The sequence below is a fragment of the Labeo rohita genome, chromosome 21, assembly GCF_022985175.1.
Source record: "Labeo rohita strain BAU-BD-2019 chromosome 21, IGBB_LRoh.1.0, whole genome shotgun sequence".
Taxonomy (NCBI): Eukaryota; Metazoa; Chordata; class Actinopteri; order Cypriniformes; family Cyprinidae; genus Labeo; species Labeo rohita.
In genome coordinates this window covers 21085361-21110652 of record NC_066889.1, presented here as the reverse complement: position 1 = coordinate 21110652, position 25292 = coordinate 21085361, and the positions used below count along the sequence as shown (strand labels likewise).

General features: G+C 36.3%; 3 protein-coding genes across 4 annotated transcripts in view; all 3 read left to right on the top strand.

The window, feature by feature from the left end:
- Positions 1-5711, top strand: part of ptpra (protein tyrosine phosphatase receptor type A) — a 36231-nt gene extending 30520 nt beyond the window's left edge. Inside the window, exons 19-23 of the mRNA XM_051092699.1 lie at positions 673-807; positions 1313-1438; positions 1554-1705; positions 2488-2623; positions 3509-5711. Of these exons, the coding sequence (XP_050948656.1) occupies positions 673-807; positions 1313-1438; positions 1554-1705; positions 2488-2623; positions 3509-3583 (624 nt within the window). The 3' untranslated portion in view covers positions 3584-5711. The remainder of the gene's footprint in view (positions 1-672; positions 808-1312; positions 1439-1553; positions 1706-2487; positions 2624-3508) is intronic.
- Positions 5712-9336: 3625 nt separating this feature from the next.
- gnrh2 (gonadotropin-releasing hormone 2) lies at positions 9337-10705 on the top strand. The gene is made up of 4 exons (XM_051092703.1): positions 9337-9481; positions 9720-9859; positions 10215-10298; positions 10438-10705. The coding sequence occupies exons 2-4, from the start codon at positions 9722-9724 to the stop codon at positions 10474-10476; spliced, it is 261 nt and encodes an 86-aa protein (XP_050948660.1). The 5' UTR covers positions 9337-9481; positions 9720-9721; the 3' UTR covers positions 10477-10705.
- A 1707-nt stretch (positions 10706-12412) lies between these two features.
- On the top strand, positions 12413-18377 carry LOC127152203 (beta-1,3-galactosyl-O-glycosyl-glycoprotein beta-1,6-N-acetylglucosaminyltransferase 4). 2 transcript variants are annotated; one of them, XM_051092701.1, is made up of 5 exons: positions 12413-12576; positions 12820-12867; positions 13173-13329; positions 14278-14381; positions 14480-18377. In XM_051092701.1, the coding sequence occupies exon 5, from the start codon at positions 14481-14483 to the stop codon at positions 15729-15731; it is 1251 nt and encodes a 416-aa protein (XP_050948658.1). In that variant the 5' UTR covers positions 12413-12576; positions 12820-12867; positions 13173-13329; positions 14278-14381; position 14480; the 3' UTR covers positions 15732-18377. The 2 variants fall into 2 exon arrangements, with proteins under 2 accessions (XP_050948658.1, XP_050948659.1); XM_051092702.1 differs by lacking the exon at positions 13173-13329.
- The last annotated feature ends 6915 nt before the right edge of the window (positions 18378-25292 follow it).

Below are 25292 nucleotides of genomic sequence, written 5' to 3'. Positions count from 1 at the left end.
CAGCAGATAAAGTTGCAGCAGGAGTCAATTTCTCTCTCACCTCTTCTGAGCCCACTGAGTCATGAGGTGAGTTTGGTGGGTGGGTAATTGAGAATGAATGGGGGGAAGTCACATGAGAGGAGGCAATGCTCCATTGCGATATGATTGGATATGACTGGTTATGTTTAGTTGTGATTGGTTCATGTGATAAATCCCGCCTTTTGTGTTCGTGTGCATTTGCAAATCAGCCTGAAGGAACAATATAATGACATTAATGGGAAGACTAATTTTAAAAAGTAAGTATACAACTCACACACTTAGATATAACCACTTTATGTCATGCTTTGATGATCCAAATAATTCAAAAAATAGTTAAAACTATTAAAAAGAATAACTGAACATACGTTCACAAATCAAATATATTGTTTAAATTGTTAATGCCTTGAGTTAGTATTTTGGAATAAATGTAAAATGCTTAAAAACACTTGATGAGATTCATACTTGGGTTTAATAAATAAAATATTGATTACATTGGTAATGTAAAAATACAAAATACACTTTTCCCCAATTTTCTGATGGTATAAGTAATGGTTAATTAACCAAAAAATGTGACTGGACATGAATTTACTTTTGATTTAAAAAAAAAACTGAGAGCACCACTGAAATGTAAACATACTTTGTTTGTTTGTGCAGGGTTATAGACAAAAGGACTCATACATGGCATGTCAGGGGCCACTGCAGCACACCATTGAGGACTTCTGGAGAATGATCTGGGAGTGGAGGAGCTGCTCTATCGTTATGCTGACCGAGCTGGAGGAGAGAGGACAGGTAAGTTCACCTGCCTCCTGTCTCTTTGTTTATAGCATCTGTGAACATGCTAACCCTACTTTTAGATAGGGCTGTCAACGATTAATCGCGATTAATTGCATACAAAATAAAAGTTTAAGTTTGCCTAATATATGTGTGTGTACTGTGTATAATTATTATGTATATATAAATACAAACACATTCATGTATATATTTAAGAAATATTTACAAGCATATGTATTTATTATAATTTTTATATAATTTATTTTATATATAAATAAAATCGTTTTGTATATTAATAACATATTTCTCACATATATACACATTAATTTGTGTGTATTTATATATACATGATAATAACACACAGTACACACACATATATTAGGCAAACTTTTATTTTGTATGCAATTAATCACGATTAATCGTTGACAGCCCTACTTTTAGAGTTGTCTTTTTCTGGTGTAGCCTTATAGTTAAAGATCTGAGCTAGTAAGAGACACAAATCTCTCTTCCCCATTCTCTGCAGGAGAAGTGTGCTCAGTATTGGCCTAGTGATGGTGTGATGGTTTGTGGGGACATGTCCATTGAGTTGAAGAGGGAGGAGGAAAATGAAAGCTACACTGTTAGAGACCTTCTCGTCACCAATAACAGAGTGAGTCCACTTCAGAAGATCTCCTGAAACATGATTTATGTGTATTTTAGCACTGTACTTTAATGTTTGCCATTGTAATAGGCATTTACCTTTCTCTTTCTCTTTCTGTCTGCAGGAAAATAAGTCTCGCGCTGTGAGGCAGTTTCATTTCCACGGCTGGCCAGAGGTGGGAATCCCGTCTGACGGGAAGGGTATGATCAACATCATCGCTGCAGTTCAGAAACAACAGCAGCAGTCTGGAAACCACCCAATCACTGTGCACTGCAGGTAAGCCCCACCTACTCTTCCAGCTAGTCAGGAACCTGAAACATAAAACTTAATTTTGCATTATTTGTATTAATACAGTTCACCCTAAAATGACAATTCTGTCATTAATTACTCACCCTCATATCGTTCCAAACCCATAAGACCTTCGTTCATCCTCAAAACACAAATTAGGATATTTTTAATGAAATCCAAGAGCTTTCTGACCCTGCACAGACAGAAACGCAACTGACACATTCAAGGCTCAGAAAGGTAGTAAGGACATAGTCCATGTGACATCAGTGGTTAATCCATAAGTTAAGAAAATACATTTAGTGGATTTAAATCTGAATGACCCTCTTGTAGTGTATTTTTAACTTGAAGGTCCTTTTTTTGCTCCAAAAGGAACTCATAAAACAAAAACAGGAAATAAGTTATTTAATGCTTTTGTGGTTGTTACAGCAGTGTACTACACAGCTTATTGCATAACGAGTTTTCAGCCTTACCATAAATCTTCTAGTGTGTACACAGGACATATTGGTTAGACAGGAATGCCAACTTTAATAGGTTTCACTGGTTTGGCAGCTCAAGTAAGGTTTAGTGGTTTTGTAATGCTGGAAGGCATCCACGGGTACTTGGTATAACCAAAACCTGTCCATAATTACATCTCCAAAGCACTCGGTAATGATCAAACGGAGATAGAGTTGCTGTGTCCATTGGGATTTCAGGGTCAGCCAATTAAGGAAAGCTGAAACAGACTCATTAGTCCTCAGAGCGGTGGGTAATTGATGTTTGTGTGTTAACAGTGCCGGAGCAGGGCGCACGGGGACATTCTGTGCTCTGAGCACGGTCCTGGAGCGGGTGAAGGCGGAGGGCATTCTGGACGTTTTTCAGACGGTGAAGAGTCTAAGACTACAGAGACCGCACATGGTGCAGACACTGGTGAGAAAATACGTCGCTCACGATGCATTGTTGACCTACTGATTTCAAAGTCTGTTTATAAAACGGATAGTTCCGGTCCTTGACTCTGATTGGCTGAGCTGCGTTTGAAGCTGTGGTAAATTACTCTACAAACATACACTTTTGTTTACATCTGTGTGTTGCTTGGCAACCACTTTGTTGCAGCTGCAACCGTTTCTGAGGAACTTTTTGTATTTTGTGAAACCTTACTACGTATATGGAATAACATGAAGCCGTGGTTTACAGTGAATTTATAACAGCTAAGGGGCTGTTATAAATTCACTGTAAACCATTGCTTCTTGGGGCTTATTACTTTTAATAAAGCAATTCAGAGAATTAATTCTATTTTCTATATGTGACCCTGCACCACAAAACCAGTCTTAAGTCGCTGGGGTATATTTGTAGCAATAGCCAAAAATACATTGTATGGGTCAAAATTATTGATTTTTTTTTAATGGCAAAAATCATTAGGAAATTAAGTAACGATTGTGTTCCATGAAGGCATTTTGTAAAATTCCTATTGTAAATATATGAAAACTTAATTTTTGATTAGTAATATACATTGTTAAGAACTTTATTTGGACAATTTTAAAGGCAATTTTCTCAATATTTAGATATTTTTGCACCCTCAGATTCCAGATTTTCGAATAGTTGTATCTCGACCAAATATTGTCCTATCCTAACAAACCTTACATCAATGGAAAGCTTATTTATTCAGCTTTCAGATGATAAATGTATAAATCTCAATTCTGAAATATTGAACCTTATGACTGGTTTTGTGATCCAGGGTCACATATTCTAATGGATCTTTATCATTGTTTTAGCACTGCTAAGACACATTTATATGCATCTTGCTTTTCTCCACAGGAGCAGTATGAGTTCTGCTACAAAGTGGTCCAGGAATACATCGATGCCTTCTCTGACTACGCCAACTTCAAATAAAGCCACGCCCACCTGTAGAAGATCAGACAGACTTTCCCAGTCATGCACTCACGTCCACATTTTCACAAAAACACAGCTAAAGGAGACGGACTGCCAGCGCAAAGCAAAAGGGAATGAAAATCCTTTGGCCGGCAAGCACGAGAACACGTTTGGTGCCGAAGACGGAAAGAAAACAAACAAAGAAAACACCATTAGAGATGCCTTCTTGAATATTTTGTAATATTGCTCTTGTTAATAAGGCCCTTACCCATTTCTCTCAGTGTAAATATGCTCTTGTATTTTTTTTCTGTTTTGTTTTGTTTCATTTGTTTGGTTTTAGAAGCCGTTCTGTTGCGGTTTTTAGAGTGACCTTAATATAGTTTACTGGCATATAAATGCATACATGAATGGCGCTATAGAAGCAGACATGAAAGATCAGTAGCAAGATGAGGGTGCTTTTTATTGGGTGTTTTAACAAGAACTTCCTTCTTTCTCTGCAGTTGAGTGACTGAAACCTTTTTGAATGGCAGCTCAATCCCATTATGCTGTTGCTTGTAGCTACATAACGCACAACGTGGCAAAATCAACCGTTTGTGGTGCATCGGCGACTAAAAACGTGTGCGTTCGCAGGAAACACTTCACTGTGCTTTCGATTGTGTTTACTGGAGTGACAGATTTAATTTAGAGTGTTTGAACACTCATATTAAGTCCATTTTTGGGGGCGTGACTTTAGAATTCCTTAGAAGATGTTAAGTGTGTCGTTGTGGTATAGGTCCAAACGAGGCAATGGTAGAGAAAGAGAAGACCTAAAAAGTCCAACAAAAGAAAACCCTGAGTGTAAAAGACCCTTTTTGAATCCCACAAAGTTTCATTCCATGCTTTTTCCCCAAACGTCTTTTCTTTTCAAGATTGTTCTAATAGCACCTTCTGTATTTGCGATTGTAACCAAGCAAGTGATGTGTTTACTTATCTGGATGTCTGATAATTGGCCTTAAAAACTGTGCTTGACAATAAGGTTTCATAATGTACAGGCTGTTACTTTTCCTTAATTTGAAGATCAATTATCCCGCCGGTCCGTTTGCTTGCAAGGTACTGATGCAAAGTTGATCCAGAAAGGTCTAGTAGATTGACACATGATCACCTGATCATCTGTTCCTGCCCGTGTAAAGGACTTCAGCCATTGTGCCGAAGTCACCGAGCCCTTTCCAGCTCCACTGAGCCAGTTAGATCTATATATTTGACGCTTTCAGCCTTTAGCAGTGAGTACTTTCAAATTATAGTATAAATAAGGACATTGTCATTTCAACTAGTGAAAACAACTGAAGCTGATTGTCAGTGGAAAACGAATGTTTTATGTAATTTAAGCCCTCATTCCACACTGCCTTGTGTTAGGAAATGTAAGTTTTATGAAATGTATGTAAACCCAATAGGTGTTGTTTCAAATCGCTCACCCATGTGTCATTCCACGTTAACAGGGTTCTCGATGGAAACTCTTTTTTTAATATTATTTTAGATCCATGATGTTCTGAATTATGAATTACGGATTACAGCTTCATTTTAAGATATTCCATAAAATGCTGACGGATTTGCTTGAATATTGTGCGAGTCGACTCTTGTGATTTGCTTCAAGTCACACTAACCCTTTCCACATGAGACACTGTGCCAATAGCAGCCTCTCAGGGGCAGGATCCTTCTTCAGAGGTGGGAAAGTGCCTCATCACGTTCCTGTAGCTTCAAGCATATTCCCGCCTGCTCTTTTGTAGCCCATGTTCTCCCAGTCAATGGGACATTGGACATCGTGGCCTGTATGGCGTATGATAATCTGTAATGGAACACAAATGGTTACTGGTTGGTTGCTTTTCTGTTTTTAGTGTGTTCAAACTTTTATTTTTTTTTTTGCTTACATACCATATAAAAGCATACTGGAGGAAGCACCAGACTTCAGGTCAAGTCCCTCAAAACCCAAGCTCTTAATGTTTGGAGAGCAGTCTAGTTCATCTGGTCAAGAAGGGAAGCCTTGTGTCTGGAGGCTCATTTTACTGTCGAATGTGACTTTTAATAGGCCCACTTGGATAAGCGAAAGGTCAAAGACTGAAAAGTAAAAGATTCTGCTCTCCTAAAAAAAAAAAAAAAAAAAAAATTGAGGATTTCATCTGAAACTTCTCTCTTCGATCTGATCATTTCTAAATTTCAGACTACGGCCTGTTTTCCGTTCCATAAGTCCTAAAAACGTTCCCCTTTCTGTTTATGCACCCTTCTGTACATAATGTAAGGTTATTTATATTTCATTCCTATCTGTTGCCTTGCTTTTATTTTATTTTTATCTTTCTCTCGCTTTTTTTAATACTTGTATATTAAACTGTACTGGGACCATTTTGAAATGTATTAGTTTTTTTTTCCTGTTTTAATTCGGTATTATTGTCTTAAAATCTTATTTTTTAATTTACATCTGTTTTTTCCTAGTGTTTTGTTATTCAAATTTGAATATATATATGTATATATAATTATATATATGATGCAAATTATATATAATTATATAATGCCAAACGGCCTTTCTAAACAAGATACTGTTCAAACCTAATAAAAGTGCTTGAGATTTTATCTGCAGTCATTTTACTTTGTGAATCTTATATATGTGTGTATATGTATGTCTGAATAGTTTGAGGTATCATCTATAGTGACAGTAAAAGCTTTTACATATATTCAAATTCTTTAATCCTGAAGCAAAATGTTGCTTGAGCACTAAATCAGCATATTAGAATGATTTCTGAAGAATTATGTGACACTGAAGACTTGAGTAATTCCTGCTGAAAATTCAGCTTTGCCATCACAGAAATAAATTACGTTTTAAAATATAGCTGCAAGCAGTGATTGCAGGGTTTGAGCACTTTAAGACATTTAAGCACATATGAAAAAACACATTATTTAGCAAGCCTGTAACCACCTAAATCAATGATTTAAAAAAAAAAAAAAAGAATTTTTGGCAAATCCAGGTAATTTACCATAGAAATATTATGTTGTTTTACGTTTGTGACTGTTATAGCGCCAGCTGTGGTCCGATCTTCTTAAAACTCTGCAAGCTTGTTTAGAATCACCTGTTGCATGTGCACACAAGGTTAGGTGAAGTGTTGAGTTTTCCTTCAGGCTTTATAGGATTTTGGGTATATTTGGACAGGCCCCTTTTCTAAACAACCATGTTATAGCTTCCCAAAGGGTAAATTTCAGGGTTTTTTTTTTTTTTTGATAATTATTGACCTTTCAGAGATTTGTACTGCAGTGTTTTTTTCCAGATTGAGCAAAAAACCTAGGACTAGTTCACAAAAGAAGGTTTTTAACATCTCAGTAATTTAACAAAAGATTTGATTGACAGCAGGGGTTCTAGAGGCAAAGTTGTCCAGAATGAGGAGTTCTATCGTATGATACGAGTGTTGCGTACATGTGCGAAAAACCACGCTATGTACAATCGTTTACGCCCTTTAAAAAATGGATATCGCCCCCCGGTGGCCAATGTCTTTCAAATTTCTCAGACCTTTGGGGCCGTGAGTTGAATCAAGTTTCTTTCCGATCAGCCTCCTTTAAACCTTGTCTAATAGGTGTTCAAACTTCATCGGCCAATGGCGGCCATGTTTTTTTGAGACATCCAAATATCCTCATAGGCATTTGTGGCACTTTGGACCAAGACCGTGCTCAGTGATTTTTATGTTGAAAGAACAAATGATTGTGCAGTTATAGCTATTTTTATGTTTTTTCCCCCTCTTGTAGCACCACCAAGTGGCCAAGCTCCACGATTTTTGTTTTATGTCCTCAGATTCAGCTCTTGCATATGTGTTCCGAGTTTGGCAAAGATACCTCATTCCGTTCAGTATAGGCATTTTACTAAAAGTGGCCGTGCCCCTTTCGAACGCTTTGGCGTCCCTTTGCGACAGAGGATCGAAATTTAAACTTTTTTTGATAATTATTGATACTCAATCTCCAGAGAATCTGTCTGCACTGGTTTGGCTCCAGTCGGGTGAAAAAACTAGGACTAGTTCCTAAAAGTAGCTTTTCCACAAAATCCAAAATACCTCATGATCAAGTCTGAGACATGCGTTTTGTCCAACGTGAGCCAAGGATTCCAACAACATAAGACACTCGAGCCTTCAACTGACGTTATGAGTGATTTCGTACTTTTGTTCACTGTAGCACCCCCGGCAGGCCAATTGGGGTGAGCCTTGGTCACGTTGTAGGCGGCGTGAGTACTACCATCCCTCCAAGTTTCAAGTCTCTACAACTTACAGTTTGGTCTGTATAATCAGTTTTACATGGAGATTGCTGATCCTTGGCCATTCTAACAATCACAATAGGGTTTCTAAATATATTTAAATAGAAAACAGTTATTTTAAACTCTTACAATATTTTACAATATTACTGTTTCAGCTGTATTTTAAACAAATGCAGCTTTGTTGAGACTTCTTCTTGGTTAGAAATTCAGGGAGAGAGTCACGTCTCATTGTGTCACCTTGTCTCCCATCCTTCCTGCCCCTTTAGACCCGGTGTCAGACCTGAGATGTGGATGGATTATCACCGGAGACCCCTGTGCGTGTTTAAACACCATTTGACAGGAACTCAATCAGAACTTGAATCTCTGCGATGAGTCAGTTGTACGCCGTCCGTCACATTCTCTGCTCCGATCACCCCGAGGGAGAACTTTTGTGTAATTAAGACCACAGTCAGGATGGAGTGTTTGCACAGTGTTGTTCTCTCTGGGCCAGTGTGCGTTTCATGCGGGTCAGGGGGTCAAAAACGACAGATGTGAGGTCACGCTGGCTACTTTTTACAGCTTAGAGGAAATGAGCAAGACATTTGCTTTTTTAATAAAACATGCTCATCAGGAATGTGTGATATTGGGGTCACTGGAGTTGACATGTTTGGCGAAAAAAAGAAAAATGACAGAACATTGTATACATGTACAATAAATATCGACAATGATCCAATGTATAGTTCCTTGAAAATTTAAATAGATATGCATTATTTTAGTTTATACAACAGTTCTTTCTGGTCCTTGAATCGATTGGCTGAGAGGTGTGTGATATTCTACTGATATCAGAACCCCGTTTCAATGTTTGTATCGCTTGCAGTGTATCTTACAGTAAGTGTCATGGTGGACACCAAAATCCACTATAATTTTATAAATAATTCTGTTTTAACGTATTTTGCTTTGATGTTTTTGGAGATGTGAGCTCCAGGGCGTTAGCAGGCGTTCAGCTCTCATGAACCCGCCGAGAGCAGCCTTACCTCGGCCAGATCTTCTGTAATTTGCCGCTGGCTTTGATGTCTATATAGTGGTTAAACATGAGATATAATTCATTTGGGGAAAATAAATATATACAATCACTTATTTAGTGCTTATTGTCTTTTCTTTAATTAGCACTTTCGGCACATGCTTGGTTGTTATTTTGAAGTTGAAAACCTGAATAGCGTCAAATTACGCACATGTGACGTAGTTGCCAAATGTGTCTGGGTGTAACTCATGATGTGTAAATCTACATCAGTGTTTTTTTGGAGAAAGAGGACACTGTCCCGTGGGGGTCAACAGTGTTTGGAGATGATAATTGGAATTGAGCTCATCTTCTACATGCTCTGCTCCCAATGGAACTGCAATGACCAGGCGAAGTGTTTGAGGATTGGGGAGGTCAGTCTGTGTGTGTGTGTGTGTGTGTGTGTGTTTAGGCAGGGAGGGGAGATCTGGTGTGAGACATAAATTGTGAGGAAGAGGAGGAGGAAGATTCCAGAGAATGAGTGGCAGACGTATCTCAGAAGCTCACTGAACCGTTCACTTGAGGGAAAGGAGACCACATCAGGATTAACAAGACCAGGACTTCACAGTAGAGGAAATACTACAGAAGATCAGTCGAGAGAAGACGTGCCAATAGATACAAGGTAATAACAATGATTTGATTTGTTTAGTTGATTTTGTTAAAATTAATGCATTAACAGTAATTCAGAGAGATTAGACTTTATGGTTTCCATTGTGCTTGATTGTCTCTTAAACATCATCACGATCATGCTTTTCAGTCAAACGTTTGTCCTGAAATTGTAGACATGACTGACTTTGAAACATGTCAGTGTACCTACCAAACTCTGTTGGTCTCATCAGCTCTCTGTCCTGTTCCCTCAGTTATGGTGCACATCTGCAGGCTGTTTTTGGTGATGGGGATGTTGCTGTGTCTAAGTGCCCAGTTTGCCAGCTCTCAACACTGGTCTCATGGCTGGTACCCTGGAGGAAAGAGAGAGATAGACGTTTACGATACCTCAGAGGTGTGTGAATATTAGCTACTAAAAAAAACCAAATTAAATCTGTCAGAAAGAACAATACTGCCAGAGCACTGTGTTTTTGCTGTGTTGCACAATGTAAAAAATGTTTCAAAACAATAGCATTTATTTGAAACAGAAATTGTTTTTAACATTATAAATGTCTTAACTGTCACTTAGGTTATGATTTTTATAATAATAATGTGTATTGCGCTTTTTTAGCGTCGTGTGTCTTACGTTAACGTTGTATTTGCGTAGTAGCACGTACTGTTTTTACATGTTTATTAGCATTTGTTCATGAAAAGGCCTATTTTGATAACTTTAAGCCGTCGTGTAACTTTCTATTTTACTTTAAAATCAGGTTTCAGAGGAAATTAAACTCTGTGAGGCAGGAAAATGCAGCTACCTGAGACCCCAGGGAAGAAACATCCTGAAGACAATACTGGTGAGTAACTTACACGCGTGTTTTGGCTCTATTTTTCCGTCAGCAAATAGCCTCGTCGGTACATAAGCTAGTCATGACGGGATATTGTGAATATTTCACTAAAACTTGACTTGCTTTACTAACTTAATGGCATTAACAGCTGGATGCCATCATACGGGATTTCCAGAAGAGAAAGTGACACCAAGATGACGCAACAGCCTGTGTCCAAAGAAACATCATTTCCAGCAAACACATTAGACCTGCATTTCCTTCCAAATTATATTTTGTTATTATGTGATTTTTTTTTTTTTTTTTAATGTTCTGTATTTTGTTCTGTTCTCATATCCATTGTGAGTAAACCTATACTGCCAACACTATGTAACCATTTGCAGCAGTTCCTACAATAAATGCTTTATTTTGGTATTTTGTTTTAATTGTGCAGTGTCTTTTTTAATTAGTCGTACTAGGCACGTTTACCAATTTTTTGCACAAGACTTTAAACTTACACATTTCGTTTGATTCGTAAGTATTTTTTTTTTTTTTTTTTTTTTTTTTTTTTTTTGTATAGCCAGCAGATGGCGTCAAAGTACATACTTATCAAAATTCATTAGGCCTAGCAAATATTGTAAAAACTAAATTCAATCCAATGCAAGACATGTACTTATTTGGCTAAAGCAAATATGGTTATGTAGTATGCTGTGAAATTAATATTCAAGTCCAGCTGGGTTTTATGTTCACTACAGCTCTTTTACTACATACTGATCTCAGATACCACCTTGCCATCACCAGTAAATAGAATTGAAATAATGTAGACAATACAACCTATTAATTCTCAAATGACCCTGGTACTGAGGTTGTTGCTATTACGAGATAGTCAAGGACTGTGTAGCGGTTTGCAGGAAAAAACATCCGCTGATCCAGACAAGTTCCCCTCAGAGAAGGAGATGGCTGAGACCTCAGTCAATTCCCTGGGTTATTCTGAGCGTGAAAGCACACTGAAGCCGTTATTTGCCATCATGTCCTCTCTCTCTCTCAAGCACACACACACAGTAATCTGTGACAGTTTACAAGACCCACATTCATATGAAAAACAGCACTGAACACAACTTGGACAAAGGCATTGCATTCACATGTGTAGTTTTCATTTTAAGTGTACATAAATGTCTGCTTAGACAGTTCTCCAACCAATGGTTCCAGCAACTGTTGACATTCCCTAAAGAAATAAAGATCATGCAGTAGAAAGACATGCACAAAATACAAAAAGTGCACAATTTCTTATTCATCAAATAACAGTACAATCACAATCATTATTTTTGTAATACAAATGTAATGGTGTGCCAGAATGAAAAATGAAATAAAACATGGCAAGCACCCAACTTTCATTTCTGCTTGCTGCAGGCACAGACCTTGAAAAATAACAGAGCGTTTTGTTCACTACTAGTAACCAGAATATTTACTGCAATAACACATATGACTTTTCTGTTTTTTCTTCTGTTGTGTGTATATATATTGGGATTTGGGGTTTCACTATTGCACAGTTAAAGAAATAGTTCAACCAAATAAAAGAAGATCTTGTATTTAAGCTGGAAATAATGGTTTGAACCTCTTGAACCATATCCCATTATTTATGGTTTAATAAATTCTGTGAATCAGATGTTTATCTAGATAAGATTATGTGGTTAATCTAAGACAGGAAGTAGGAGGGACCAGAAAGCAATGACACAAGAATTACCTGTTCAAATTCTTATATAATTTCACTTATTGTTCTACGTGCTATTAACACCATTAATTGAAATTTAATAACTGTCATTTGATAGCCTGTATTCTTCCTATAGCTTTTACGAAAGAGGTGAGCTGTAAGGTCAGAGATTTTCTTGGCCGCACATTTTTCAGCTTGCTGAATCTTGGTTATAGACACAGTGTATTCATACAGTGTAACTTCTAAATGCTTACCTTTGAGGAAAACATCAAACTAAAATAATTAATGTTGTCCTAATATTTTCATATAGCAAAGCTATTCTAAACTAAGTGTATGTCACCGGTGAGGAATTTGTTTCTGCATTTAGCGCTGTGTTTTAAATAGATTTGGAAAGGGGAAGGTTTGTGTGAGATGTCAGCACATCTAGTACCCTTGGTTCACTTGAATACGTCTCCTTGAGCTGCACTGTCTTTTTTTTTTGGATTTACGTAAAGCCTTTGTTAACTTTGTCATATTCCGAAGCGGAATACATTTTTTTGTAATCAGTTTTAACCATAAATCTCCAGATTTCTCTTCGGATGACCATGTAACGACATAACTGTGAGTTTCACTAAGTGGTGTAGTTTAGTTTCCTTGTATTTACACGACTGAAACAAATACGCCAACGTTTAATGTAAAGAAATGTAGGTTATGATTATACAACATTAATGTGCAAAAAAAGAGTATTCTCCATTTACACTGCATTTTTAAATGATACTCAAAAGTTCGAATTCGAACAAATGTAGCCAATACTGACAGTGCTTTCGTTTTCTTTCTAATGAAGCACTTTGATTTTTCCCAAAGGGACTTTGGAGTTGTAATGGGAGAACAGACCGATATTACGTCAACGAGGTAATTACAACCACATGAAACTGCTAAAGTTATGCGTAAGACATAACTGAGTAATTTATATCGCGACTTGTAAAAACGTCGTAGGGTTGTCATAGGGTTTAGCACGAGCATTTAAGGAAATAATTAACCAAGAACGAGGAATTCTGTCAGCATGTTCACACCCTCGTGTAGTTCCAAGCCCATACGACCTTCATCCTGCAGCACAAAAGGAAGGATTTTCAGGAATGACATACTGACAGACGCCACTGACCTGATTTACATAAGAAGTGAATGATGACTGTCTTCTCATTTTGATTCTACGGAAGAACGAAACCAAGTCAGACGGGGTTTGAAGAAAGATGACAGAAGTTTCATTTCTGGACAAACTAACCCGATCTGGACTACACTGTCAAATTATAAAACCGGACTCGAACAAAATGCATGGATTCTCACAGGCTCCAACTCATGATGAGCGAATGTTTGGTAACTTAAAAATACTTACATTAAGATTAAACGCTTTCTTAACGCATTCACTTACTTTTGAGAAAAAACGATATAGTGTCTAACTTAAAAAAAAAAAAAAGACTTAAGACTTAAATTATTGACTCATAAAATACTTGTTATAATAGAGCTCTTATAGTTTACAGTAGGCTTATAAATTGCGATTGTTAATCTTGTTTTTATCTTAACGCATTCACTTCCGTTTGAGAAAAGCAACTGATAGAATGTGTGGTAATTTAAAAAAGACTTACATTAGCCTAAGATTAGGCTAGCTACTTGTTATTATTAATTAATTAATAATTAATTAGGGCTCTTGTAGTTTACAGAAATAATTTGCGATTGTTAATCTCTTGTTTTTGTTCTTAACGCATTCACTTCTTTATTAGGAAACAATATGTGACCCTGGATCACAAAACCAGTCAATATTGAGATTTATACATCATCTGAAAGCTGAATAAATAAGCTTTCCATTGATGTATGGTCGAGATACAACTATTTGAAAACCTGGAATCTGAGGGTGCAAAAAAATCAAAATATTGAGAAAATTGCCTTTAAAGTTGTCTAAATAAAGTTCTTAACAATATATATTACTAATCAAAAATTAAGTTTTTTGCTGTTAAAGCTAATTATTTTTGCCATAAAAGAAAAATCTATAATTTTGGCCCATACAATGTATTTTGGCTATTGCTACAAATATACCCCAGCAACTTAAGACTGGTTTTGTGGTCCAGGGTCACATATAGTGTCTAACTACTGGTTTTAATGTGTGTAATCTGGTGACAAAAATATGCAGGTTCACTTATACAGTAAAATACAGTTACTATATATGTTTTTGAACAGAACATAATATTCATTAAGCATTCTGGAATATTTGAAAACTTGATTGAATTTAGACTAAAGTAACATTTTTGTCTGTTTTTATGACCATAGGTGGTGGTGCACATGCTCACCCGAACTCATTCTCATGTTAATTCAGAGTGTAACACCAATGCTGCTGAAAAAGTTTCTTCTTAATACCTCAAATCATTGTGAAGGTATGGCTGCGCTTCCAGTATGGCTTACTCAACATCAAATTTTTTGATACATTGGAGTTATGTGAAATATTAACATAAGCTATCATTTTTCCCTACAGAATGATACGATTGCGGCTCCATCGCAAACAAAGAATTGTGATATATCTCTTTTTTGCACTGCTTTTTGTATGTTGCTGCCTGATCACAATTTTAGTAGTCAATGAAATATTACTGTCTGAGAGCCCGCGGCTGACAGTGCGATATGGCATCAGTTGCGCAGCAATATATGAAATGGAACCAGTGGAACTGGGTAAAACGTTAGTTATTCGCAAGGAAAAAACCTACGTAGGGCCAACCGACGATGCTGTTGTGAATGCCACGTTTGACTGTGAGCAATTTTTCTCACAAGGTTATGGTGCGATTAAAGGCTCTGAGTTTGAGCGTGAATTTCCCCTTGCTTATTCTTTGGTCGTTCACCAGGATGCGGCTCTTGTGGAGAGGATGCTAAGGGCCATTTATATGCCGCATAACATTTACTGCATACATTATGATCTGAAGTCTTCAAATGATTTCATTTCAGCAATGAAAGGTCTGGCCCGCTGCATCCCCAACGTCTTCATTGCCTCAAAGCTGGAGAGGGTGCAGTACGCAGGCATCTCACGACTCAAAGCGGATCTCAATTGCCTGTCTGACCTCCTAGATTCTGAAGTCAAGTGGAAGTACGTTATCAACCTGTGTGGTCAGGACTTTCCACTGCGGACAAACGCTGAGCTGGTGTCAGATCTAAAAGAGCTGAAAGGCAAGAACATGGTGGAGAGCAAGTTCCCTGGAGGAAAGTCAAGCCGATGGACTTACCAGCATTCACTGAAAGATAGTAATTCAGTGTACTATGAGGCTCCTGTAAGCACTTCTGAGATGAAATCTCCACCTCCTCACAACATCGAAATGTTTGTGGGCAGCGCATACTTTACACTCTCAAGGGAATTTGTGGTTTTTGTTAACCAGAGTTCCCTAGCCAGAGATTTCCTGGCATGGTCTGAGGACACATACTCACCTGATGAACATTTCTGGGCGACTATGGTTCGTGTGCCTGGGGTGCCAGGGGAAGTGCCAAGATCTGATCCTGAGATCTCAGAACTAATAAGTAAAACCCACCTGGTGAAGTGGTCGTATTTAGAAGGGTATCTCTACCCACAATGCACTGGAGTCAGTATACGAGCTGTGTGTATTTATGGTGCTGCTGAGCTCAGATGGCTACTAAACTACGGCCACTGGTTTGCTAATAAAGTGGATCCAAAAGTGGATCCCATTCTTATTGAATGTTTAGAGGAGATACTTTCAGAAAAACAACTGAGGCCGAAAGTGCAGTAAAAAGGACTTTTATTTTTTACTGGTGAAACTTTGGATTGGTGTTTAAAAAACGCAATACTTTTTTATGGGGTTGAGTAATTTATTTGGGGTTTCTGGTAAAAATATTTAGAAAATGCATTTGTTTTAAATGTATGTATCTGTGATTTAGTTATGTGATCTATTTTACCTTTCTGCGCAAAAGATTTAAAGGAATAGTTCACAAAAAGAAAAACAAATTAGCTGAGACTGTGCTCACCCTCAGGTCATCAAGATGTAGATTTGGAAAAAGTTAGCATTACTTCACTTAATCTTCAATGGATCTGCTTCAGTGAATAGGTGCCGTCAGAATGAGGGTCCAAACAGCTGATAACAAGTAATTCATGTAACTCCAATCCTTCAGTTAACCTCTTATGAAGTGAAAAGGTGAGTTTTTGTAAGAAACAAATCCAAAAATTCTTAACCTGAAACAGTCGCTTCTGTTATCCATAATAATGTTTCCTCCACTAAAAAGTCTTCCCACATCAAAAACCACTGTTATATTTGTTTAGAGCTTTTTTGGACTGTTTTTGGCTTGCTTGATAGGTGCATATTTCTCTCCTGATTCAGATGAGGTGACTTTTTCCCTGGAAAAAGCAATATTATGTATAGGGGACTTTTAACTGAAAAGCACAATTTGTTGAGTCAGCTTAAAATAATTTGTTACCCTGCTGCTTTAAAATTATAAGTTCAGTCAACTCAAATAAGTTTTGTCAACTTGAAATGTTAAGTTGTACTAAGTAACAACTTAGATATTTGTGTTTGTTAAACTTAATAGATGGGTAAGTAACCCAGCTGCCTTAAAATTTTAAGTTGAATCAACTCAAACATATAAGTTGTCACTTAGTATAATTTAACATTTCAAATTGAATAAACTTTTTTTGAGTTGACTGAACCTTTTAAGGCAGCCAGGTAACAAATTATTTTAAGTTGACTCAACAAATTGTTTTTTACAGATGAATTTAAACTGAAAACAACAGTTTGAAGTAAAAAACATCTTAATGATGGATATATATTTTAAACATGCAGCTTTTTGCTTCACAAGGTTATTGTGGTTATTGATGGTTGTTGTGAGACTTGTTATCAGCTGTTTAAACTCTCACTCTGATGGCACCCATTCACCGCAGCGGATTCTGTGAAAATGCTAAATTTCTTTAAATCTGTTCTGATGAAGAAGCAAACTAACTCACTCACAAATGTTCATTTTTATGTGAGCTAATCCTTTAAAAACTATTCTAGAATGGCAGGGAAAAATATGTTTATTTTCAAGCTTTTAAAAATCACTGGATCTTTCACATGTCCTTCTTAAATGAAGAAGACCTTATGTTGGCTCAGAGCAACGACTTAAGTCACTGAAAAAATGAATTTGCATGTGTGGCGACGCTTGTTGTCTGGGTTGCCACTGTGCTAGATTTTACAGAAGGAATCATGCAAATCAAGTAAACAAACCCCATAAAACAACAAGGCAAAAAGACAACATTTACATGTTGCAATTTCTCATCTTACAGGCCAGTTTTGAAGGCTTTTAAGATTGCAACAAATGCCCCGTGATCTACTCTGAGGTTATACAGCATTGCCCCACCTAGCAATCCAGGCATATAAAATAAATAGCTTTTTAACATTTCGAAAGTTTGCTTAACTAGTATTTGATGAATAACTTAATGGTTAAACTGGATTAAGGGTTGTTAGTTAGTCCCAGGTTTTGTTGAAAAACCTGAAAAACCATATGCAAACTCTTGAGAATTCACCCCTGAGCATTTTTGATGATTGTATCAGAATGTAAATACTTAGGAACTTCCTTTTGCAGAGTAAAAAAGTTTATTCTTTTTTTCTCACACATATTTTTGTACATTTTATACCTATTTTTACACACAAAGTGAAGGGGTGGGTTTACAATTCCCAACTTTTGAATCCACTTAATAATCATTTGTGGGTTATTGACGTGTTGATTCCTTCGTATTTCATATAGTCTTTTTTTAATATAACACTTTCACAGTGCATTAATTTTTTTTGTCAAATGCCATGCTTTCAGTTTATTGTTCATGTAATGTGTGTTTTTGAGTGGTACCTGAAATGCAGTAACTGTTTTGGCTGGCTTCAGAGAAAAGACATGCACTTTATTCCATTTCATTTATCAATACATTTACTGAATAAATATATGTATTGTTAAGGCCTGAATTCTAGATGCTAATGACACTCAGCATCAAAGAGGGAAGATACACTTCAGTTTGTTGTTGTATGGTGTGATTACACAGATTATTAAGAGCAATAGGGTTACATGAGAAGAGCGATTCCAGGTTTGTGACCGACATATATACATTAACATTAATCTTTTTTTACGAAGTCAACCTGTCCATGTAGGCATTTGTTTACATGAATGTGAACCAAATGTGTATTATCAATGCAAAATCTCTGGCAACACAAACTAAGCAATGCCATTTCTCCCTTTTTAACATTGGTAAGTCTGTTTGTTTTGCTATAGTTGGTTGCATTGCATTATTTGCAGACTGTGTTTTACCTGCTGTCTGTAAACGTGCAACTAATTTTTTGGGGTTGCAACTCACTTGTTAAACCATTCACAGCCACACCAGTCATGTGTGATCTGTGTCTAAATAAAATGTTTTAAGACTTGCTGAGATTTTAGTTTCTTTTTTATACTTCTCCTTTTTGTTCTTTCTATTGTTGCTACAGGACAACCGTGTACAGCTAAAACATGCATTTAACCATCTGGTAGTCTTAGTTTTCTAACTGATGGAAACTGATTAGTAAAGGATTAGTCTTTAGATTAGAAATTCACGAAACTAAGCATGTTCCATCAAAATGACTTGTTTTCCATTACTTTAATAATTTGCCATGGCAAAAGTGTTTGAGATATCCAAAACTAGTTTGCAATTTAGCATCCTCAATGTCTTGACATTAGATTGATAAAGTTTGGTAAATTGCATGAATCCCTTAGGAGGAAAATGTAATAATTCACAACCTGAATTTTCAAAAAATAATTTTCAAAATTTTCATTTTGAACCAAAATAGCAGACTTCCTGTTGGTCATAGCTAATAACTGTAAAGTAGAAAGTTGTCTGGCTTGATGAGAACAATATATGTACCAAGTTTGGTGACTTTAGCTAAAATTAACCCCCCAAATTTTGTCAAAAGGTTGTGCTATAGAGCCCCTCCCTCCACTCTCAATTTTGAGCTTTTGCCAATGTCATTATTAATACTGATAGCATATTAAGTGCTTTAAACTTTTCTGAACTCTTGAAAAGAATCTTAAAATGTGACACATTGCCATGGCCTCACTATTCAAGCTATCAAGAATCCCTTAACGGTTTTACATCGCCTGTGTCTTGAGATCATTCTGATGAAGTCAAATCATGTAAAAATAAGAGGGTGATTTCAAATAATTTTGAAAATGAAACTTCCTACTACCAGCTGGTTTTGCAGTAACTTTGACTCATAGTCACATCTTTGTGATCAGACTGCCTTACTGCACAAGCCTCTGAAGTTTGATCAAAATCAGTCACTGCACACAAAAGTTATTACCCACTTCCTGTTTCTCATTTTTCAGCGTACGTTTATTGCCTTGTCTTGAGATCATGTTGACAAAGTTTGTTGGCAACGGGTGAAAAACCCAGAAGGAATACATCACATTCTACAGCATGTGTTTTTCACAAAACCCTGAATAGCTGACTTCCTGTTCGGCGGAGCACTGACTGTCAGTGTGAAAGTTGTTAAGCCTAATGAGATCTGTATGTGTATAAATTTTTGTGACTGTAGCTGAAACAGTGTGCGTTACAGAGCCTCTTAAAAATAGCCTTTAAAAGGTGTGCCATGGGCCCCGCTTTTCAGACTTCTTTAGTGACTTTTTTTCTGAATGTTTGACATCATCTATTGACGTTTAGTGACTTTTCAAACCGGTTCTAGCTACTTTCGACTGAAAGCAGGTGGCAACGGAGCCTGAAATAATGTTTACATTAGACTACATTGGACTTGGATTGATTAGGACAGTAATAGCCAGTGTTGGGGAAAGTTACTTTTAAAAGTAATGCATTACAATTTTGCGTTACTCCCTGAAAAAGTAACTAATTACGTTACTTAGTTACTTTTTATCGAAAGTAATGTGTTACGTTACTTTTGCGTTACTTTTTAAATCTGGGCAGGGTTTGCTTCTTTGTTTTTAATATAAAACAATTCTAATGTAAAAGCCCTTTTACACCAAAGGTGAAATGAATTCACCTCAGGCTGAAAAAAATGTACATTTATGCAGGAGATCACTGTTCAGCTATGAAAAAAATTAAGCACAAATGTTAATTTATCTAAAGTAATTTTTGCTTATTAATATGGTTAAATTGCATCATCTAAGGTCAGCAGCAAAGACACTGGTTAATAAAAAGTGAAATTACATACATAAAGGATATTTGTTTTATTTAACATATTTAATTATTGCAGCGTTGCATCATATTCTGAATTTGCATTTCACTGTTTATTCATTTTGAGGAATACTGAATCTGTTTTTTGTAAGTGAGATGAATTAATGCATGTTCACATTTAGTCTAGAATACAGTAACATCATGTTTACTTCCAAGTTCCCGACAGGAGACTTGTCAATCAATAAATGGGGAAAAAAGTAACTGGCGTTACTTATTTGAAAAAGTAACTCAGATATTTTTTTTATAAATTCAAAAATAATGCGTTACTTTACTAGTTACTCAAAAAAAAGTAATATTATTACGTAACTCGCGTTACTTGTAATGCGTTACCCCCAGCACTGGTCATAGCATACCTTTCCTCAACATTTTGAGGCATTTGTGTCTGTAGTATGAAGAAAGAAGAAGAAAAGTTACACTTCACAAGCGCAAACTAATAAAATGATTTGATACCCAAGTTTTCAAACACTGTAAAAAACAATTTGTTGAGTCAACTTAAAATAATTAGTAACCTGGCTGCCTTAAACTTTTTTAAGTTCTAAGTTTTAATGTTAAATTATACTAAGTGACAACTTAGATATTTGAGTTGAATCAACCTAAAATTTTAAGGCAGCTGGGTTACTTACCCATCTGTTAAGTTTAGCGAACACAAATATCTAAGTTGTTACTTAGTACAACTTAACATTTCAAGTTGACTAAGTTTATTTTAGTTGACTGAACCTAAAATTTTAAGGCAGCGGGGTAACAAATTATTTCAAGCTGATTCAACAAATTGTGTTTTTTATTTTTTATAGTGTAGTTACCAAGAGATATCGTTACCACAAAAAAGTGGCTGTCAAACAGGTTTCTTTTTATGGCTCTAAGCAAATCAGCCAATCAAAACACTACAGTTTCTCTGAAACAAATCAGCAAATCAGGATTAACCCACACGGGGACATTTATTCAGAAAGTTGCTGTCAGGCAAGTTTGTCAAGTTTTATGCCACTCAACATGACTAAATGATAAGAGTAAACGAATAAAGAGGCGGGCATGGCCACATTCCATAAGTATGACTATAGGATAGGAGTCTCTTCAGACAAAGTATAAGCAGACATGATCGCAAAGGAGTGCCAGTGGGCACATCCCAATGAACAGCCAATTCTGCCACAACTGCCTTCAACAAATATGATGATGCAGGCTTCCTATAATTTATTATAGCACTCCCAGAATTTGATTAGCCCTGCAATTAAAACATTGACTTGTCAGCCAATAGGCTGAAAGCCAAATGGTGCTGAGCTCAGATGGTCCTAAACTATGGCCACAGGTTTGCTAATAACGTAAATTCTGTTCTTATGGAATGTTTGGAGAAGAAGCTTTTAGAAAAACTTTGACAAAAAAGGGGAAGGTATAAGATGCTTTGGCAATCTTCTCTACTTCTCTTTTATGCTTCCACTTGACTAAGATGGAAATTATTTTGCTGATTTTCACACTACTCTCCACTCTTCTTGCTTCAATTTTGTGTAATATTAGGTTCCATGGATGTTAAAGTTCCTTCATTTAACCATAAAGTTGAGGTCAGAAGTTTACATACCCCTTACAGAATCTGCAAAATGTTAATCATTTTATTAAAATAAGATCATATCAATTGCATGTTGTTTTTTTATTTAGCACTGACCTGAATAAGATATTTATATATAGTTTACATATAGTCCACAGTGTAAAACGATGGATCTCAAAATCATACAGTCATTGTTGGAAAGTGTTCAAATATACAAAAACGCCAAAAGAATTTGTGGCACCTGAAGGATTTTACTGAAGAACATCAGGCAGTTTAACTGTTCAGGACACACAAGGGACTCATGAACAACTATCAATAAACAAAAAACAGCTGTGGATCATTCAGGTAACAACACAGTATTAAATATCAAGCGTGTGTAAACTTTTAGCGGGGTCATTTTTATAAATTCAACTAATATTTTCTCTTGTGGACTATATCCCTGGTAAAAAACAGCATATGCTGGTATGTTTTGATGCTGGTTGAAGCTGGTCCTTTGCTGGTTCATGCTGGTCCTTGACCAGCAACATGACCAGCAAAAACCAGCAAAGTACCAGCTTAAACCAGCTAAGGCCCAACTTAAACCAGCATCAAAACCAACCTAACCAGCATTCCAGCATCAAAACATACCTACCAGCATATGCTGTTTTTTTTCACCAGGGATGTAAACATCTTCTATGTGAAATATCCTATTCAGGTCAGCACTAAATAAAAAATAACATGCATTTTGTATGATCCCTCTTATTTTGGTGAAATAATTAACATTTTGCAATTGTAGATGCCTATAAAAAGTGTATACATATTAAATGGCTTCGATGTAGCAGCTCAAATATAAAATTGTACTTTTTCAGGTATAGGAGTATAAGTGTGACTGCTTAAATATTTATTCGGATATTCAAATCAGCCATCAAGGCAGCCATTTTCCAAATCATTCCAAACAGCTTTGGTGGCAACACCTCTGATTTTAATAACAGAAATAAGTATTATTCTTAAGGCCTATCTATAATACTTATACATACTAATCACAGGGTTAGTCATATGAGTTTAGCGGAAACGTCATTCACACCAGCATAATGAGTGAATGACAAATGATTTTTACGAGAAGGTAATTCTCTTCACATATATCTCCATTCTTTGGACGACAAAAAGAAAAGAAAATCATTGTGTGTTCATGCTGGTCTGTCTTGGACACACCTGAAATCTTTTGTGCTCACACACTGGGCTGTTTGTTATGCCTGTATCACATTTGATGTCTTAAGTTCTTTGGGAGTCCTGTGAATACGTTTTTTAATTCTCTTAGCTTGTAGGAATGACTTTAGAAAGGCTGATATTTAAAAAAGTTGTAGTGTAATGTAATAACACTGAATGAAAATGAATAAATGTAAGCAACGTGGTTTCGGACAGTAAGATTATGGCACGATATTGAAAGTGGCACAAGAACACTAACCCCTTTTTGTAAAAAGAAATGTTTTGTTTGAAATCAAAAGATCACATTAGCTTTTAAATCGCCATAATGACCATATGAAATCGCATTTTTTTACGTCTTCTGGGAAATATGTATCTTTTGTAGCTTCTGAACTAACAGTTAGTGTAGCACTGGAGTAGGGCGGTGTGGTTCATGAATAAACTAATTGTATGTGTGCAAAATTACAGTTTTACCAAGGTTTTCAGTTGTGTGTATGTGTTCAAAAACAAAATGTGTGCAAGATACAGTATAAGAATTCTCATACTAAAGATCACAAATCTGGGCCAAGTACTGCTCACTGCAGAGCCGAATGGCCTCCAGCTCCCCCTCTCTGGAGGTGCAGCTCCACCTCCGTGTGAACTAATGGGTGGAGTTAGGGTTAGGATAGGGTAAGGGGTAGGGTTAGGGTGTGATTAGGTGTCTATCTCCACCCATTACCTCCAGCGAGGGGGAGCTAGAGCTCCAGCTCCTCCCATTTGGCTCTGCAGCGAGCACCCTCAATCTGGGAGCGCTGGTTGTACAAGTATTTTTTGTCGCCCCCTGCTGTATGCAAAAGAATAGAGCATGAGTTCGTTCATTAACGAACTGTTGCATTGTCCACAACATTTCCTATGCAAGTGACTACAAATTAAAATAACTGCTTTAAAATGGTTAACTGAATGATCCACAGCTGTGTTTTACTTGTTTAGTGAGTTAAACTGCCCGCTGTTCTTTAGAAAAGTTCTTTAGATCCCACAATTTCTTTGGTTTTTCAGCATTTTTATGTATTTGAACCCTTTCCAACAACGGCTGTGTGATTTTGAGATCCATCTTTTCACACTAAGGACAACAAACGCTGATGCTCCAGAAGGAAAAACTCATATGCAACTATATGTATATTTTTCTTATTTTGAAGCTTAACTGTTCAGGACAAAATTCAAAAGGGACCCATTGCGAACAACTATCACTAAACAAAACAAAATCAAAAAACAAACAAAAAAGGGTTCAAATACACAAAAATGTTAAAAAACTGCATTCAGGACAAACAAGGGACCCATGAACAACTATCACTAAACAAAACAAAACAAACAAACAAACAAAAACAGCTGCATTCCGGTAACAACACAGTATTTAGAATCAAGTATATGTAAACTTCTGAACAGGGTAATTTTTATAAACATAACTATTATTTTCTCTTGTGGACTATATGTAAATGTCTTTTATGTGAAATATCTTATTCAAGTCAGTACTAAATAAAAATAACATGCAATTTGTATGATCAGTCTTATTTTGGTAATATAACTAACATTTTGCAGATTCTGCGAGGTGTATGTGAACGTTTGACTAAACTGTAAAATAAAAAATGTAGTTCAGTATATTCTACATTTTCATAAAATTAAACTTCTATAACTTATGTGCCAAATGTTTTCCTCAAAAGGGAACAAACTCAAAGCATTCAACATTTAATTTTTTTTTTTTAATTTTCAGGTCAGTGCTCAAAAAGTGGGACTGACAGTTAACATGTTAAACATTTCTGATTATCACATTCATTCATAACAAACCTGTTGAACATGTTTTCTGCATTTTGCCACACAAAGTGTAATGACAAAAGGTAGACATGATCACATTCCTATGATGATATGCATTATGAAAAAAGTTTCACAGAAACGACCTGAATAAAAATTCCAGCTCAGTTCCTTTAAGTTAAAAAAGTTCACGTTTCAAATACTGTTCAAATTAATATAATTAATTTGGTGATTTAACTGACCTACATACCCTGTAGTGCATGCCACTATTAACATAAATTCCATTCCTCTAACAATTTTGGCCTCTAGTAAAAATAAAGGTTCCAAAAGGGAGTTTTGATGCCACAAAAGAACAGTTCCCAAAAAACCTTTCAGTGAAAAGTTCTTTAAATTATCATTTTTACTTGTGGTGTGTAATAGAAAAAAAACTCTTTTCAGCTGTGAAGAACCTATTGTGGACTGGAAATGTTTCATGGATGTTAAAGGTTATTTTTGAGTGTGGGCTTTTGAAAAAAAAAAGCAGAAGGGCAGATCCTGTAAAACAGGTTGTAAATAAGTGACCCGTGCACGTCTGGTAACTGTGTACATTGAATATTATCAGTGGCTTGTTGCCTCTGC